This window comes from Eptatretus burgeri, chromosome 2 (assembly GCF_056783735.1).
Source record: "Eptatretus burgeri isolate ZD-2024b chromosome 2, Ebu_testis_v1, whole genome shotgun sequence".
Lineage (NCBI taxonomy): Eukaryota > Metazoa > Chordata > Myxini > Myxiniformes > Myxinidae > Eptatretus > Eptatretus burgeri.
In genome coordinates this window covers 149,363,790-149,381,289 of record NC_140962.1, presented here as the reverse complement: position 1 = coordinate 149,381,289, position 17,500 = coordinate 149,363,790, and the positions used below count along the sequence as shown (strand labels likewise).

Here is a 17,500-nt window from a genome sequence, read left to right as displayed (position 1 = left end):
AGGATGACAGGCTGAGTCAACCCCCTGGTGTATTAATTCAATGGCCCAACGGGGCTTGAACTCGGGACCTTTTGGATCCCAAGCCTCTGCCCTAACCACTACGCCAACACCAGGGTGTGCGTGCGTGCGTGCGTGCGTGCGTGCGTGCGTGCGTGCGTGAAGTAAGATCGATCACTTGGACGAAAGTTTTAAAAGTCGAACGTTTCAAGCTCTCACTTCAACCCATCATCGGAGATGGGATTAAGAAAACCCCTGCGGTACCATTTATGTATAACGTTGAGAGATTGATCATCCTGATTGATAACACCTGAATTAATATCACTTTATGGATTAACTAATTCCTTTTTACATTCTGTAAAAGTGCTCGGGGTGATTAGCACTTGTTGTGTGTTTACAGATGTTCTAGCTGGTGACTTAATGCTTGATACATCGGGTGTAAATCGATATGTCTATTAATTGCATTGTCTTTCAAATACGAGGCCTCTTGCAGCTGTCTGGATGTTCGTTTGCCCGATCACCTCGGCCTCAGTGAACATGAATTGATGGTCTTGTCTGATACTGTGCATTGCGACCTGGGAGAGCGGATCCTTTCTCCGTAGTGCTAACTGTTGTTCGTGTTGTTTGTCTTTAGTCTCGTCGAGGTCTCTCCAATGTAGTGGGCTGCGCAGTTGCTGCAATTTGTTTTATAAATGACAGATGATTTGTCCTCCAGATTCAATCAGTCTTTTGGTTGCATGATCCTGCGTTTAATGGTAGCCTCAGGTCTATGTGCGATGCCGACTTCAAACGGGACTTACAGGTGAGCAGTAGCTTCTGATATGTTGGTCACGTATGGAAGGGCACGACAGAACTTTGGTTTATGTTCCACGATAACTTGAGAGCCAAAGAAGGTCCATAACTTGAGCTTTTGTCATATATCTATATATAAACAACTATTGAGTTCAGCTCAACATCCCTCTTCCTGCTCTCTCAACTGTCCATTATTACCTCTCACCATATTTAACTCCAGGAAAGAGCTGATAATTACTCGTAAATAAAAGCTTTAAAAAAAAAGAAAAGAGAAAAAATCAGTCATAGAGAGACACCTTGGCAAAACAGCACAAAGTAGAATGGCACTCGGTAAAGGCCATATCTCTATCAGGTGGAACAGTTCACGTTTTCTATCCCCATGATGGGCTGTATCCGAACCAAAATCCAATCCACTTGTTCTTGTCTCCTATTCAACTCATCCACCTTGTTTTTTCACAACTCGTCTACAACTTTTGAGATTCTAGTGACATATTTTGTTTTTGGTCCAATCAATCAATTTTAGAAACTCGGCCTGTGTTGACCTTTTGACCTTAAAATAAATTGGTCGTTGAATTCAGCGACCTGACATGAAAATGCTCTTCAAATTTCAAGTGAATCGGATGAAAATTGAGGATTTAAGAAAATTTGGCCTTTTTGCCTATTTTGACCTTTTGGCCTATGTTTACTTAATAATTAATATGCGATTTAATTCACTGACGTGATCTGCAAATGCTCTTCAAATTACAAGTTAATTGGATGAAAATTTATGATTTTAGAAAATTTGGCCTATTTTGACCATTTGGCCTACGCTTGCTTACCTCAAAATTAATAGGTGGTTGAATCTATCGACCTGATATGCAAATATTTTTTTTAAATTTCAAGTCAATCGGATGAAAATTGACAATTTTAGAAACAGTAAAAAAATGGCCTATTTTATGTTGACCTTATGGCCCATGTTGACCTTTGATGACCCTAAAAGTAATAGGTGGTTGAATTCACTGACCTGATTTGCAAATGCTGTTCAAATTTCAAGTCAATCAGATGAAATTTGAGGATTTTAGAAAATTTGGCTCAAATTGGTTGAGAGAGCAGGTCTATGTAGACCTTTTCAGTTGACCGAATTTTAAGAAACTTCAATGCGTGACCGTCGCAGGATCAGTGACATTAATCTGTGAAAATTTAAGGAATATTGGTTGAACGGTTTGGGCTGGAGGTGAGTGGACACACAAACATTCAAACACAAAAACAAAAACAAATGGAGGTGATCAACATACTTGTCCAAAACATTTTTTGCCAAGTAACAAGAGAGAAAGAGGCCATTTGCTTTGGATGTTGAAAATGCAAATCTGATCTTGATGAGGAAAGTTTCCAGCTCAACAGTCACCTCATTTGCCACCCTTCCCCAATAACCCCCTGCCACGCAGCAGGGGACTGGGTTTTGGTGTGTGTGTGTGTGTGTGTGTGTGTGTGTGTGTGTGTGTGTGTGTGTGTGTGTGTGTGTGTGTGTGTGTGTGTGTGTGTGTGTGTGTGTGTGTGTGTGTGTGTGTGTGTTGTCTGTCGTCTGTCTAGTCCATAGCTTGAGCTTTGGTCATCATATATGATGAACACTACTTAATAATTTGGTCAAATATTAAAGGGCAAAGTCACAGTGAGGAAAAATAGTCCTGATAAGCCATCCCCCACCCCCAACCCCGATCAGTGTTCGGTAGCAGAGATATATATGAGGCTTCACGAGGAGGAGTGATGCAAGCGCCATTTTTTTTAAATGATATTATGATCATAGGGGAAGGGTTAAATTAGTGCGATATGGCATGAACTCCAAAATGGCCGAAGTGTCCCTTACATCACTCCTCCTCGCGGCGCCTCATATGTACATATGTCGGAAGTGTCTGTTATTTGTTAAGAGCATGAATCGAAAACCATTCAGTGAAGGAAATTTAAACTTTACCACATGTAATATGACCATGTGATGTAGTGGTCACTCTTTTGAGGTCAACACAGGCCAATTTTCTAAATCCTCAATATTCATCTGATTGACTTGAAATTTGAACAGGATTTTCATAAAAATTACAATTATGTGTCACATGGTTTGGCAGCCATGTTGGATCTCAGGGAAAATCTTTGAAAATCTTCAGAAAAACACCACTTAATTGATTAATGCAAAATGTAACTAATTGATCAACTACTAATGGGAAATATACTTTCATAAAGATGATGTCATTGGTCACATGGTCTGGCAGCCATATTTGATCAAAGAAAAAAAAAACATTAAAAAACAAGAGTTGGCTCACACCAAGTCCTTCTCAAGACTGTGTGCGGTATTTATTCCATGAATACCATCGAGTTGCTTTTTGGTTTTTTTGTGCAACCTTTGAGATCGAACACAACAGGGGGTTTACATTGAACATGGACAGATGTATATCCATCAATGCATTTGCTTTGAATGATATTTTCTATTTTCACTTTCCTCCTCCATGTGCATCAATTTTTAAAACCAATAAATTTAAATCCTTAAATGTTAATTTAGACTTGTTGGAAGTTGAAATCTCCCATTGGATTCCCGGACCAAATACGCTTTGTAGATAAGAGTGCCCACTTAACTTTATAATCAAACCCACCTTTATAATCATGTGGGTTAATAATCAAACCCACCTTTATAAACTTTATAATCATGTCCTGTAACCAGTGATCTGATCCTATCCAGACATAATCCATTGTACCTTTTGTTAGTTTATACATTTTTTTTATCTGAAAGTTTCTTCTTAATTCTTGAATAATTCAATCAATGATTCCTCCCAGCAATCAGGCAGAGATGCTGAAGACATGTTGGAGGACAAGCGAAGGAGAGTGTGCCAATTTGTGAATGAATCTGTGGATCTGATGAAGAGTCAAATCAAGAAAAGGAAAATGGAGAAGCTTTCTCTTCTTGGGAAGCAGAGAGAGAAACTGGAGCAGAAGATGGAGTTTCTACGTCAAGGAAAATCCACGATGCAAACAGCACTCCAAGACCTGGAGGCCATTTCATTTCTACAGGTGTGTTTTATCATTAACAAATTACAAAAGTTATAATATTTAAAATATATGGTGAAGGGGAAGTCTGTCATCATTTGAGTAAAATCCTTCATAATTTGAGAGCTGTTACATGTCGTGGTCAATAATATAGGTACAGGGTACGTTACAATGCTTCAATTTTTTTTTTTTTATAAAATGGATTAGAAAGGTGAGTCAATGCATTTCCACGTGTGTTTAGGTCATGCATGAAGTGAGATTTTGGTTTTTATCGAACTGATGGTTTGGGATGAGAGTGAGTTTTGATCATGTGGTCTAAAGCAAAGATACAGCACAACTACCAGGACACTGTTTAGAGTTTCCATTTATTCTATTCAGGGATATTATCCAAGGGATGCTCATGGAGACCTCCAACCACCATGATAGCATGGCTTTCATCAAGCGCTGGATCATCTTTAATATTTTGGTTTATCCAGTGCCAAAGTGACCTGTGTGCAACACCTGGAGAATATTAATATGAATGATGTTCAACCAATTACTTCACATACTCTGTACCTGAATGATTCAGTGTTATTAATGTGAATACTGTTTGGTTAGAGATTTATCTGATCAGGTGTTTTCACCAAAGGGAAGTGCAGCACTGCTTGAAAAATGAAAATCAAATTTATCCTTTTCTTAACAAATTTAAAATGCCTTCCTTTATTATCACGTGCATGTGAAGCGAAAAGTGCTTTCAAAAATAAATAAATCGTCATTTCATTAAAATTGATGTATGTAAATGAACACTGTGGAGGGTGTCATGTTCGGTGAACTCTCTGGTATTTAATAAATGAAAAGAAACATTCATTCATTCATTTATTCATTCAAATATCTTGATCTCATCCTTTGTTTTCTTCCATTTCAGGGTTCCAAGGACCTGCTAAAAAGGTTGGACTATATTGATGTTAATCAACACATTGTCAGCACATCCTGATGTTTTTAACCCAATCATGCTTGAAACATTTGAAGATATTTATAATCCTCACCTTGTCGAACTGTTTACACTTCAAAAAAAAACATTCTCAAAAATGCCAAACTTGTTGTCTCCATGGTGTTTTTCTGTCCTACTTTATGTGAGTGTACCTGGAATCGTCACTGGAGCTTGAAGGAAAGAAAGGTTATTCTCATCTTCTCGTTTAAACCCACTCACTATTTATATATTTATTTAAGATGGAGATTATCCATAAAAGATCTTGCACTTCTGGCTTCTCACAAGGCAGACGAGGCTGACTTCGCTCCTTCAATGATAAAAGTTCCCCCCCCCTATTAGTTCTGTTGTTTTTTTTTTTTGCTTCATGTTGTGTTAATTTCTGTTCTTATGAGTCCTGAATGTCTTCATATATTTGTTGTTTTGTTTGTGTGCAGTCGAGGCTCATAGAGGAGTGAGAACAGAACTGACCCAGGATGAAAATAACAAGAACCGAATAAAGGGAGGGGAACGCCAACAGCAGGGTTGAGGGAACGGACACAGAGACAGACACAGACACATGGAAAAATGATGGTGATGGGTGGACACGGGGTGAACAAGATGTTACTTAGGCCAAAGTCACATTTGCTCTACACGAGGATACGGCAGCCGTACGCCCTCTGAATTGACAGAAACGTGCGGCGGCCGCAGAGTTTCTGCGGTGGCCTCAGGGTGGCCCTACGCTGTTTGGCTATCTTTTACAGGCCGTAGGGGTCGCCGTGGAATTATAACACGGAGTTCTAACTTTTTTCATATCTACGTTCGCCGTAGCAAGTCGACAAGCCGAAAAAAAAAAACTGGTAAAAAAAAAAAAATGAACCCACTCGTTACCGTCCGTCGGGCCGCACGTTCACCTTAGGGCCCCCCTGCGGTCGCCTTGCGGGCACCTTGAGGCTACCTTGCGTCTGCCTTGAAAATTATATGGCCGCTGCAGGGCCCCTTAAGGTCACCGTGCGACATCAAATCAAAGACCGTACGGCAACCCCACGTTTTCGGTCTCCACAATTTCTAAATACGCCATGTGGCTCCCCAAAAAATAAAAACATATGTGACTGCAACATTGTATGACCGTGGAAATACTGCGGCCGCCGTATAATTGCTAGTGGCCGTAGATTTTGGAGACCCTACAGCCGCCGTGGCAAATGTGACTTAGGCCTCATTCAGGTTACTCATTTGTCGTCATGGAAAGGTCTGGTGTTGGCTTAATGGTTGGGGTGACATGCTTTGGATTCTATGGTCCTGAGTTGAAATCCCGCTTAGCTGTTGAATTAATACCAGGTGGGGTTAACTTGGCCTGGCATCCTTCCGAGGTCGGCAAAATGAGTGCCAGTATGCTGGTATACTATGTCGGAGTGGGGACCAGTCCAGGATTGTGCCCAATAGCCAAGGAGACTGCTTTAGCAGCACCAACGCTCTGCACAGAGTATGGTCCCAATCTCCTCCTCCTTGTCATTTGTCATCATGTCCTTGACTCTTCTCCTCCCTTGATTTCCTTCCCCATTCCTGATCTATGAATGAACAGTTTTGGGTTGACTGAGGGAGGAGGTTCATTATAAATGCCATTTGTATTATTAGTGGGACATAAACTTCATGAAGTTCCTTTAAATATTTACAAACGCTGTTTTGTTAATTGTTTTTATGACACATGGTCCGGTTTCTATCTCTAGATCTCAAATCACAATCTTTGTTTCCTTCTCACTTTCTTATCTGTATAACTTCTTCACAATCCCTCTTCTGATTGAATCGTTTCTCAAACAGCCATACCCCTCACTTTTTCAGCCCTCATCTCCTCACCCCTCATCTCCTCACCCCTCATCTCCTCACCCCTCATCTTCTCACCCCTCATCTCCTCATTCCTCATTCCTCATCCCACCACATTTTGTTCCCTCCTTTGTGATCCTCATTTGAGTTTGTCTTGTTTTGTTCATTCCTTTCTCTCTCCTTATTTTCATTCTCTCCCATCCTCCTCACCTTAAAGCCATTTATTTCTGCATTGTTGAGATCTCTTTTGTTCATTGATACACTTGAAGTGTCAAACATCCTTGAATATTCTGTTCTTCTCATTTCTCGTGTTCCACGTGGTCTAATTGCTTCTTCTCTCCATGTCCATCTGTGTGTGCTCTCTGCTCACCTTCTTTTTAAACTCATCTTTACTCAACTCAAACTCCTCGTTTTTATTCCTCGTTTTCCCTTCTAAACCATTTCAAAAGAGTTCATGGAACACCTTATCCCACGCTGTCTTGATAAAAAGGACATGGAAGGGTCTTTTCAACCCTTGGTTTGCGTTTCCGAGCGAAACCTATATTTCTTTCGAGCCGCGAATTTTGTTCCCTTTCTTCTGTCTATCTCCTGGCAGGAAGTCGAGTCCAGGGCCAACTGACTCCTATGTCTGTTGCTTGCCTCATGCACTTTATCGCATCTTTCAATCATGTCATTCATTTATTCTTTCTCCAGAGCACACCTCATTCTCTTCAACCCTCTCTGACCCACTCTTTCCATACTGTCCATAGTTTTTGTCTGCCTGCTTCCTTTGTACTCATTGATTAAGCTCCTCCAGAATCTAGACTTTTGAATAAAAATACAAAAATGCTCTCGATTTGTTTTACACTTGCAAATACCACCCATCACTTCACTGACGGGAACACTGACATGGTGGGGGGGGGGGTGGGACGAGGGGGGAGGTAGAGGAGGGAGGTGGAAAGAGGGGGGAGGGGAGCGAGAAGGGCATTAGAGTGAGGAAGTGGTGGAGGAAAGGGAAGGCAGACGTGCAGTGGAGCATCAATTAAAAGTCATAGTGTCTCAACAAAATGATTCTGCATGGAATAACAGTGAAGATGGAAACAAAATAATGTTTGAAATCCATTTTATATCGGTCAAACTATAAATACCACCCAGAGACAAACACCGCTCGGACACATCCAAAGACAAATTCCCGTGGACAAAAACACCGCCCGGACACACTCTCATCTGGACACGTCTTGAGACAAACCCCACCTGGACATAACCACCATCCAGACACATTCGAAGATACGCATCCGAGACAAACTCTTGTCCAGACAAAAACACCACCCTGATACATTCGGTGACAGCACTGCCCGGACATAAATACCTCCGGGACGCATCTGGAGCCAAGCTGTCCTGAGACAAACACTGCCCAGACGCGTTCAGAGCCAAGTTGTCCAAAGACAAACACTGCTCGGACACGTCCGGAGACAAACTCCCATCCGGACATAAACACCGCCAGAACACAACCTCTCCTCTTCACATAAACACTGCCTGGACATGTCCGGAGACAAACTACCATCCGGACACCTCTGGAGAGGAATACCTCCCGGACCCATCCGGAGATGAATACCACCTAGAGACAAACCCTGCCTGGACATAACCACCGTCCAGACATAATGAACATCCGGATGTAGAGAGATGGAGATAGAGAAATGGAGAGATAGAGATAGAGATATAGAGAGATAGATATCAAAGAGAATATGTCATGCTTTGTGAAACAAGCACACACACACACACACACACACACACACACACACACACACACACACACACACACACACACACACACACACACACACACACACACACACACACACACACACACACACACACACACACACGCTTGGCCGATATCAGCAATTTTTCGGGAATCGACAGGTTGGAGTCAGTGTGATTAACAACTACAGTACGTACTGTATAAAACCCAGAAGCCTTGAGTAGCTTTCACTGAAAAACAGTCACATTTATGAAGAGTAGCCAAACCCGTGCTTTGTGCGGTTTTGAAAGTGAGGGTTCGTTCGGATGTCAATATATCCAGTGTTCACAATGTGATTTGTGGAATTTCTTTAAATACAATGTTTCTTGTTACATTTCTTTTTTGTGTCAAATGCACTTTCTGAGGTGGTCAGCATGTGCAGAAGAGACGTTGCAGACATTGTTTTCACTTGCAGTGTGTGGTGTTTGCAGATGTTGAGACCTCACATTGCAAACACCAAGCTGTTAGACCTCACAAACACCATTGAGACCTCACATTGCAGACGTTGTTTTCGAGGAGTGGCATTACGCCTCTCACCAGTGATGATCTGTCAACGACAGACGCAATGACGTCAGCAAATGACTGATGATGTCATGACGTCATTATGCCTCAGTGGTGACGTCACCAGTCGCCATGCAAATGAATGTAAAAATTAGAAAATCGGCAAAAATTCCCAAACCTCTCGGTCTGTCGCAATCTCACATAGCCTATGCTGTACATTAGACCGCAGAGCACCTGCATGCCGAAAGTGGTGACAATCCGTCCAGCAGTTTCGGAGGTGATACGTCCACAAAATATGGTTTAGCATATTAATATAATAACTAGCCGAAATCCCGTCATAGACGGATTCCGTTCCATGAGACCAATATGACAACCAGTGGCATCTCTTGTAAGAGCCGGATCCCAGTCGATGTACTCCGTGGCCTTACCTAATGAGGCCTACAAAACGTCCTTGTACACAACATTTTTGGTGTACACTTATCCTTGTGAAGAAGTCCCCTGATTTGTGCACATGTCTACTTTGACGTACAAACACCGTGTCAAAACTTCTCAGGTCACAGTACCAAGAAAAACGTGACGCGACCGCGAGGAGGAGCACAGAATTGGTCCTTCAGTCTTAATACACAGATAGAAGATACAATGTTTCTTGTTACATTTTTTGTGCCAAATTCACATTCTGAGGGAGTCAGCATGTGCAGAAGAGGGTTTTACATTGCAGACGCTATTTTCGAGGAGTGGAATTACACCTCTCAGTGGTAACGGTCTGTCGACGACAGACGTAATGATGTCACCGAATGACCGATGATGTCAATACGTCCTGACGCCTCTCAGCGGTGACGTCACACGTCGCCATGTAAAACGAATGTAAAACAAAAAGTGTTTATTCTGCTTCAGAGTTGAAGTTTGATTATTGCCAATATGTGCGATGCACTCTTACAGCTACGAAGTTTCTTTCAGTCCAGGTCACAGTACCGAGAAAAACATGAGGCGGACGCTAGGAGGAGAACAAAATGGGTCCTTCAGTATTAATATAATAATGTATCAGGGAGATAGTCACAAACATTAATCTTTATAATTCAGGTGCATTTGACGGGTGGAAAAAAATTTGGCTCGGTAATTTAGAAAATACGTTAATAAGACAAACAGCTCAGAAATCGGGCATTATCAAATATATTTTGCTTTGAAACTCACAAAGAGAAACATATAGCCTTTGTAAAGCAAATCCAATAACCAAATGCTTTAGAAACAGGTGCCAAGGGCAAAGGAAAATCTGATAGAACCTCCTTAAGATATGGGATGAAACTTTTCCACCACGGCACCCGTCACAGGCATGGCATGTCCACACACCCATGGAGAGTTCGTACAGATCCAAATCTACCCATATGTACCATGTTGGTGTGTGCTGTATGCGTACCTCAACCTTGTAGTAACTGTCGACTGTACATCCCGATCGGGACACGAACTGTATCATTATCAACTGACACGAAATGTCCTGTACAACTCGGTAAGTGGCTTGAGCTCAAGCAATTACTCCAATGGAATGCCTGGCTTGGCAACCGATTACCAATTGCCGATGATACAACTATGCACACAGAAATGCCCGTTCAATGTCCGAATTGGACAAATCAACACTTCTTTTCGTAGTCGGAACTGCTGATACTTTCTAATCTGGAGCTTACATTTTGTAGTTCTGCTTAGTTTAAGAAACTCTCTCAGTCATTCATAATATGCACAAATGAAATATAGCCATGAACACTGGTGTCTCCAGGCGTTTATAAGCACTGCAATATACCCAGTGATTTGTAGCTGTGATGAACAGGCATTTGATAATATGAGTGAGGAAAGTGAAAAAAATAAACTTTGTCATTAAATCGTTGCGACCTGTTCAAAGTCAAGGCATGGTTGAGCAGGCAAAAAAACATGGTGGCTTTAGACCCCAGTGAGGTTACCCAGGAAACGCCTTTAGACCCCAGACAGTGAGGTGGCCAAGGATGGTGAAGGATATAATAAAATAACGCTATTAATGATCTTCAAAAGGGGTGTTTTAATTATCCCAAACACCCAATTTTCACTCTTGCACTTCGTTGGAGTATTCTTAGAATGCATGCCAAGTTTCAGGCTTCAAGGTTTTATCGTTTTGGAGTTATGGAGGAGACAAGCCTGGTGTTGGCGCAGTGGTTAGGGCAGCGGCTTGGGATCCAAAAGGTCCTGAGTTCAAGCCCCGTTGGGCCACTGAATTAATACACCAGGGGGTTGACTCAGCCTGTCATCCTTCCGAGGTCGGCGAAATGAGTACCAGTATACTGGGCCGGTGTATACCCCGGTTAAAATAGGTATACCATATCCCTGTGTCGTAAGAGGCGACCAGGGTTGCGTCAGGAAGGGCATCCGGCGTAAAACATGTGCCAAATCACTATGCGGATCATACGGGTGATCCGCTGTGGCGACCCCGAATGGGAGCAGCCAAAAGAAGAAGAAGAAGAGTTATGGAGGAGACACACACACACACACACATTGCCTTTTATTAGTGTAGAATTTTAATTATTTACCACTCTTTTACAGATAACTTGTTTTGGTATGTAAAAAATGTATGATTGTAACAATATTGTCGCCTTCAAAAAATTGTTTAACTGATGTTTGTCCTTTTTAATCCAAGGCTCGAGACCATGTCAGACTTTAAATCTGTGAAGATCACACCGCTCACTGTTCTGGACTTCTCGAAGGAGGAGAAGAATTTCGACGTGCTCATCAAGCTCAATAAGAACTTCCTGGAGAAGATACAGAGTAAGTGACACAAACTGGACATTTCATCAAGAAAACAAGAAGGGAACACAAAAGGTGACACAAATATGGAAGGAAAACAGGAAGAGAAAAGTCGAGAAAAGGAACAAATAGCAATGTAAAAAAATTATCTTGCACTTCCTTGGAGTTTTCTAAGAATGCATGCAAAGTTTCAGGCTGCTCGGTTTTATCGTTTTGGAGTTATGGAGGAGACACACACACACACACACACACACACACACACACACACACACACACACACACACACACACACACACACACACACACACACACACACACACACACACACACACACACACACACACAGCTTTTTATTAGTGTAGATTTTTAATTCTTTACCACTCTTTTACAGATGCCACTCTTTACCACTCTTTACCACTCTTTACCACTCTTTACCACTCTTTTGCATCTTTTCCAGATACCAAAACAATTGAATGCTGTATTTGAACGCTAATTGAACGTACTTTTCCTTTTTGTAAACCAATTCATTGCTCAGGAAGAGTGATGTCACAGAGGGCAAAAAGCCAACATGTTTTGGTGGGGCAACAGGTGTACACAGCAGTTGGATGCAACAAGCTAGGTAACCATCGAACAGGAAAAAATAACTTAAGATGGGAGGGCAGGAAATATCCTCACCTGAAACCACAAGGCTTCAGTGAGGTGGGGTTCACAAGGGCAGAGATATTTGCAGGTAGTGATGGGTGGTGACACGATATGCTGGTATAACACGTACTAAAAGTCCCTGGATGGAAAATTTGGATTGAATCATCTTTGGAAAGCAGTTCCACAAATCGAATAAAGGAGTGGATATTTGCAGAAAGTCGAGTTATTGGGAGTTTGACCCGAAGGGGTTACTGTAAGAACGAGTCATCCTCGATAATCTTCGGATGGTCAGAGGTCGAAGAGAGCAGAGAGAGGGATCAATACTGGAGGAAATGGGAAATAACAGAGAGTCTACCAACCTCTGCAAAGTGAGAACAGCAGGTCTTGTGCTTTATTCTTGTCATGCGAGATGACAATAATATTGATGGTTTTAGATTCTAACTATTCCAGGAGAGACAGATGTGTTGTGGAGGTACAAGGCCATTGGACAGACAATTAATCTGATGTGCTATGGACAAAGCATTTGAGGTTATGAATAGTTTTAGTTACCCCACGCATGCAAAGCAAAAAGTGGGGTGAAGGAATTTCTTCATTTCCATCCATCTGTCTGTCGAATCAGTTTATGATCATCAGTTTATGATCGAGTAACAACTGAATTAAATTGAATGCTCTATTTTGAACACTAATCAGAACATGAATTGGAAGACAAGTCTTTCGTTTTACCGTACTTTGGCTCTGAATTCGTCCTGATCGCACATGCGCAGAGAGGAGTGAGATTAATGCTTTACTCTGTCTGCCTTCCTGGTACTCAATCAAAATTGAAAATCAATGTAATTGGGAAACTTCCTGTTTTTTTAAGGATATAATTGCTCAAACAACAGACACGAAGATCGAATATGACGTTTTAGATTGAGTGATGTAATAGACAATGAGTAAAATGGTGGTAAAACCCAGATTTAATTCATTACTTAATTTGTTCATTTATATTTTTATTCAATGTCGAGGCTCGTATAAGAGCGAACACACAGAAAGTATAACAAGGAGAGCAGGAGACGAGAGGAACAGGAGAGGGAAGCCCAAAACAGTGGGGAACAGAGACATGAGAAGATCTGTGGAAGGGAATGGGATGGGGTGAGGTACACAGGATAAACAAGATTGTACTACAGGGAATTTCAGGAAGGAAAGCAGGGAATTTGAAGGAGGTGGGTTTGGGGTGGATTAACGGGGGTTTACCAGAAGATGGCTGCTGGCAGACCATCAGCGCCCTGCGGAAATATGGGCGGGACAGATAGCAGACAGAGTGGGGTGGGGGCCAGGGCGAGGCCGGAGAGACAGTGAAAGATAGAAAGACCACGGACCTGCCTGCGATGAGAGAGTGAGGCCTAAGGCCTAAGTCACATTTGCTCTACGGAGAGGATACGGCGGCCATACTCCACCCCCCCCCCTGAATTGATAGACGTGCGGCGGCCACATAGTTTCTGAGGTGGCCCTACACCGTTTGGCTTTGCTTTACAGGCCATAGGAGTCGCCGTGGTAATATAGCGCGGAATTATAACTTTTTTCATTTCTACGTTGGCCGTAGCAATTCGACAAGCCGAAAAAAAAAAAACTGGAAAGAAAAAATAAATGAATAATAAAAAAAAGAACCCAATCGTTACCATCCGTCTGGCTGCATGTTCGCCTTCAGGCCCCCCTGCGGTTGCCTTGCGGGCACCTTGAGGCTACCTTGCACCTGCCTTGAAAATTCTATGGCCGCCGCAGGGACGCCCAAAGGTCACCGTGCGACATCAAATCAAAGACCGTACTGCACCCCCACCTTTTCGGTCTCTACAATTTCTAAATACCTCGTGCGGCTACCCCAAAAATAAAAACATATGTGACTGCTACATTGTGTGACCGTGGAAATACTGCGGCTGCCCTAAAATTGCTAGTGGCCGTAGATTTTGTAGACCCCACGGCCACCGTGCCAAATGTGACTTAGACCTGAGAGACCCAAAGACTCAGCCTTATCGTGGGAGATGCCAATGATCCCAAATGCCTTGGATTCCACAGCGTAAAGCTGAGAAAGGTGAGATGTGGGAGCACCAGCCCAGAGAGGGGAAAGCAGCATTCCATCAGGCTGCAGATGAAAGCTTTGTACATAGTCAGGTGTACCAAGGAAGGACTTTGCACGATGGAGAATGCCCAATCGGTGATTCGTTTTGGAGGCCAGCTTTGTTATGTGGCTTTCTCAGGAAAGATCATGGCAGATAGTGAGGCCCAAAAGTTTGAATGAAAGGATTTCTTCAAGGGGATTGTTGAGAAGTAGATGGGGGTGGGGGTGTTCCAGACAGTCCTTTTGGAGAGACATTGTTTGTGTGTGAGATTTGTCAGGATTGAAAGAAGACACGTTCCACGTGTTAGACCAGCTTGTGATTTTATCCTCATCTGCAGAGAGTGAAGAGGCTGCCGCTTGCCGATCTGAAGGATGACAGATGGTATGGCAAGAGTGTGGAGTCATCAGTAAAGAGAAGAAGAGGATTTTCCAGAGAATCGGAGAGATCAGTGTTGAAAATGAGAAAAAGCACTTGGCCCAGAACACCACCTTGAGGAACACCAGCCGAGACAGGAAGAAGGGCGAGTGAATTCCATGAAGGGCCACACGTTGGCTGCGACAGGAGAGGAAGTCTGCGAGCCATGAGTGGAGATTCCCTTGGATACCGTTGGAAGAGAGTTTGGTGAGCAGGGTGGAGTTCCAGAACATATCGAAAGCAGGCGATATATCGAGGGAGATGGCTCTGATCTCATGTCTGGCATTGAGAACCTCCATCCATTGTTTGGAAAGCAGGAGCAGTCCTGGGTTGAGTGACCTGCTTTGAATCCAAATTGATGACCGGAAATCAGGCCATTGGAGAAGAAGAAGGATTTAATGTCGGAAGCGATGATGGATTCCATAACCTTGCTTATGATTGGGAGAAGGCTAATTGGTCTGTAGTTGCAAGAATTTGTTTTTTTGCACCATTTTTATGCAGAGTGGTAATGTTTGCTGATTTCCATGCATATGGCAGATGATCTTGAGCAAATGAGAGGGTGAATAGAACCGAGGGAGGGCAAGCAAGAGCAGCAGAGGTTTTTTGGACATCTGGGCAGATGCCATCTGGACCGGTTGCAGAATCAGTCGAGGTTTGACACTCTCCACCTTGTCACGAGAAAATGACACAGAGTCCAGGAACAGCTGGGTGCAACTGGGTAAGGTGGGTACAGAAAGCGATAGGTTTTGGGGACAAGATTCCGAAGCAAACAAGGAGTTTCGGCTTTCAGCCTTTTCACGTGCAGTCAGCTGAGCGGCCATTTGAGGTGAGGGAGGGGATGGAGGAGCAACATACACCAGAAACAAACTTAACTAGATGCCTCCAGGATTTGGTGGAGGCAGACGTGTTTAAAAGTTCGGACTTGAGATTAGAAACATGTTGTTTCCTGGCTCTTCTCAGGGTAGACACACACTTGTTCCGAGCTTTGTGGAGGGAACCGAGATTGCCTTCAGTTGTATTTGCCTTCCATGAGGCGAAGGCAAGTTGTTTAAGGACAACTGTCTCACCGCAAGCTTCAGTGTTCCATCGATGGGAGGAAGGGAAGGACAACTGAAGACAAGATGGGATAAATCTGTGAATGAGAGAGAGAGAGCAAATTTCTTGAAAGAATTCCCAGGATGAGTTGATGTCAGAGAAAGTAGAGATGGGAGACCAGTCTAGAAGTTTGATGGCTGCTTGAAGTCCTTGCCAGTCGACCTGAGTGAAATGCCAGACTCGACGGCACTGAGGTGGTTTTCTCATAACAGCCAGAGAGATGTCCACTTTGACAAGCATGTGGTCAGATGAACCGATTGGAGCAGAGAAAGAACAGCAGACGTTTTCTGGTAAATTGGTCACAATCAGATCCAGAAGAGATGAAGTACCATTCGTTGAGATCCTGTTCGGGAAGTTGACAGATTGTGTCGGTCCCAATGAGTCACAGAAGTCTTTTGCCAAAGTGCCATGGCAGGTGAGGGAGGTACCCACACCGAGCCAACTGACATGATGACAATTTAAGTCGCGACATATGAGGAAGAGGGAGTTGGGATGAGAGCACAGAAGTTGGTCCATGTTTTTGGCAAGCGAGTTGTAAATGGAGTCATCACCGTTTGGTGGACGATGCAACACACGTATAAACATGAGGTGGGAGTGCAGGGGAAGCCGTAGCCAGATGTATTCCTGGGGATGGGGGAGTGAGGGCAGTGCGAGGATTGTGAGGAATAGAGTTTTTGATGGAGAGAAACTCTGCTGCCATGACAAGACTCAGGTCTGTCATACCGGAGGAGGGAGTAACCAAGGAGAGATACTTGGTTTCGCGAGTCAGAGATGTCTTGAAGAAGGAAAACTTCTGTTGAACAGATTGTCTGGTTTTTCAGTGGCAACCTGCATGGAAAGATCTGTCAGGTTTGATTGAAGGCCTCAAATGCTTGAGGTCCACACTGTTAACGAAGACAGAGGGGAGGAGGCTTTGGGTTTAGGGGAGGGGGAAGGGAGGAGGGCGGGGTGAGAGTGGAAGAGAGAGATGTTGACTGTTTGGGGGATAACAGAAGAGCTTGGGGAGAAGGCCAGATGAGAAGGGGAAAAGGCTCGGGGGTGGAGATGAGGCACGGTGGGGAGTAATGAGAGGGGCAGAGGGAAGTTGAAGATTGGAGGAGGTGGACGGATGAAATGGAAGAGAAGGCAAGGCAAGGAGGCAGCTTTGAAGTTGTAAGGGGGGGGACTTTGAGAAGGGTGTGGGAGGGGGGGAGATTGAAGGGTGAGAGGGGTGAGTTCAGGGAGAAGGGTGAGGGTGTAGTTTTTGAGAAAGGTGAGAAGGTTTCCTTGAGAGGGAAGCTTTGAGAGGGAGGGGAGGCGATGAGAGCAGGCATGGCCAAGGTGCAGCATTGCGATGGGAGAGGTGGGGAGCCGGGAAGGCTAAGACATGGCAGTGGTATGGTGAAGTGGGGAGTAGGCAAGGAGAGTTTCAATATTTGAGGGGTTGGGAAAAGTGGGAGTTGTGAGAGGAAAGAAAGAGCATGTTTGAAATGTTGAATGTACTCACTGATAGAGTGAGATATCTAAGGTTAGAATGGAGTCCACAGATGTAAGAACGCCTTCATAATACATCCAAGAACCATGTTATATATCGACATGTAGCAAGAGTTTTATTTTGGTCGTCACCATGTGCATGTGTGACATCACAACATGGCTGCCTCTGTT

The 17,500-nt window shown here is 43.4% G+C and overlaps 3 protein-coding genes across 5 annotated transcripts in view; 2 read left to right on the top strand and 1 right to left on the bottom strand.

Annotated features, from left to right (window-relative positions):
* LOC147033525 (E3 ubiquitin-protein ligase TRIM8-like) overlaps positions 1–12,321 on the top strand; it is a 28,983-nt gene extending 16,662 nt beyond the window's left edge. The window contains exons 4-6 of one of the 3 annotated variants that reach the window (XM_085855731.1): positions 3,589–3,822; positions 4,703–4,725; positions 11,503–12,321. In XM_085855731.1, the coding sequence (XP_085711857.1) occupies positions 3,589–3,822; positions 4,703–4,725; positions 11,503–11,638 (393 nt within the window). In that variant the 3' untranslated portion in view covers positions 11,639–12,321. Of the gene's footprint in view, positions 1–3,588; positions 3,823–4,176; positions 4,616–4,702; positions 4,726–11,502 lie in introns of those variants that run through there. The other 2 variants (XM_085855733.1, XM_085855732.1) reach the window with 2 other exon arrangements.
* The window catches only part of LOC147033509 (E3 ubiquitin-protein ligase TRIM7-like), a 1,095,521-nt gene that overhangs the window by 411,651 nt on the left and 666,370 nt on the right, over positions 1–17,500 (top strand). The gene's annotated exons all lie outside the window — the stretch shown is intronic.
* Positions 1–17,500, bottom strand: part of LOC147033524 (E3 ubiquitin/ISG15 ligase TRIM25-like) — a 272,640-nt gene that overhangs the window by 221,141 nt on the left and 33,999 nt on the right. The window lies entirely within an intron of this gene.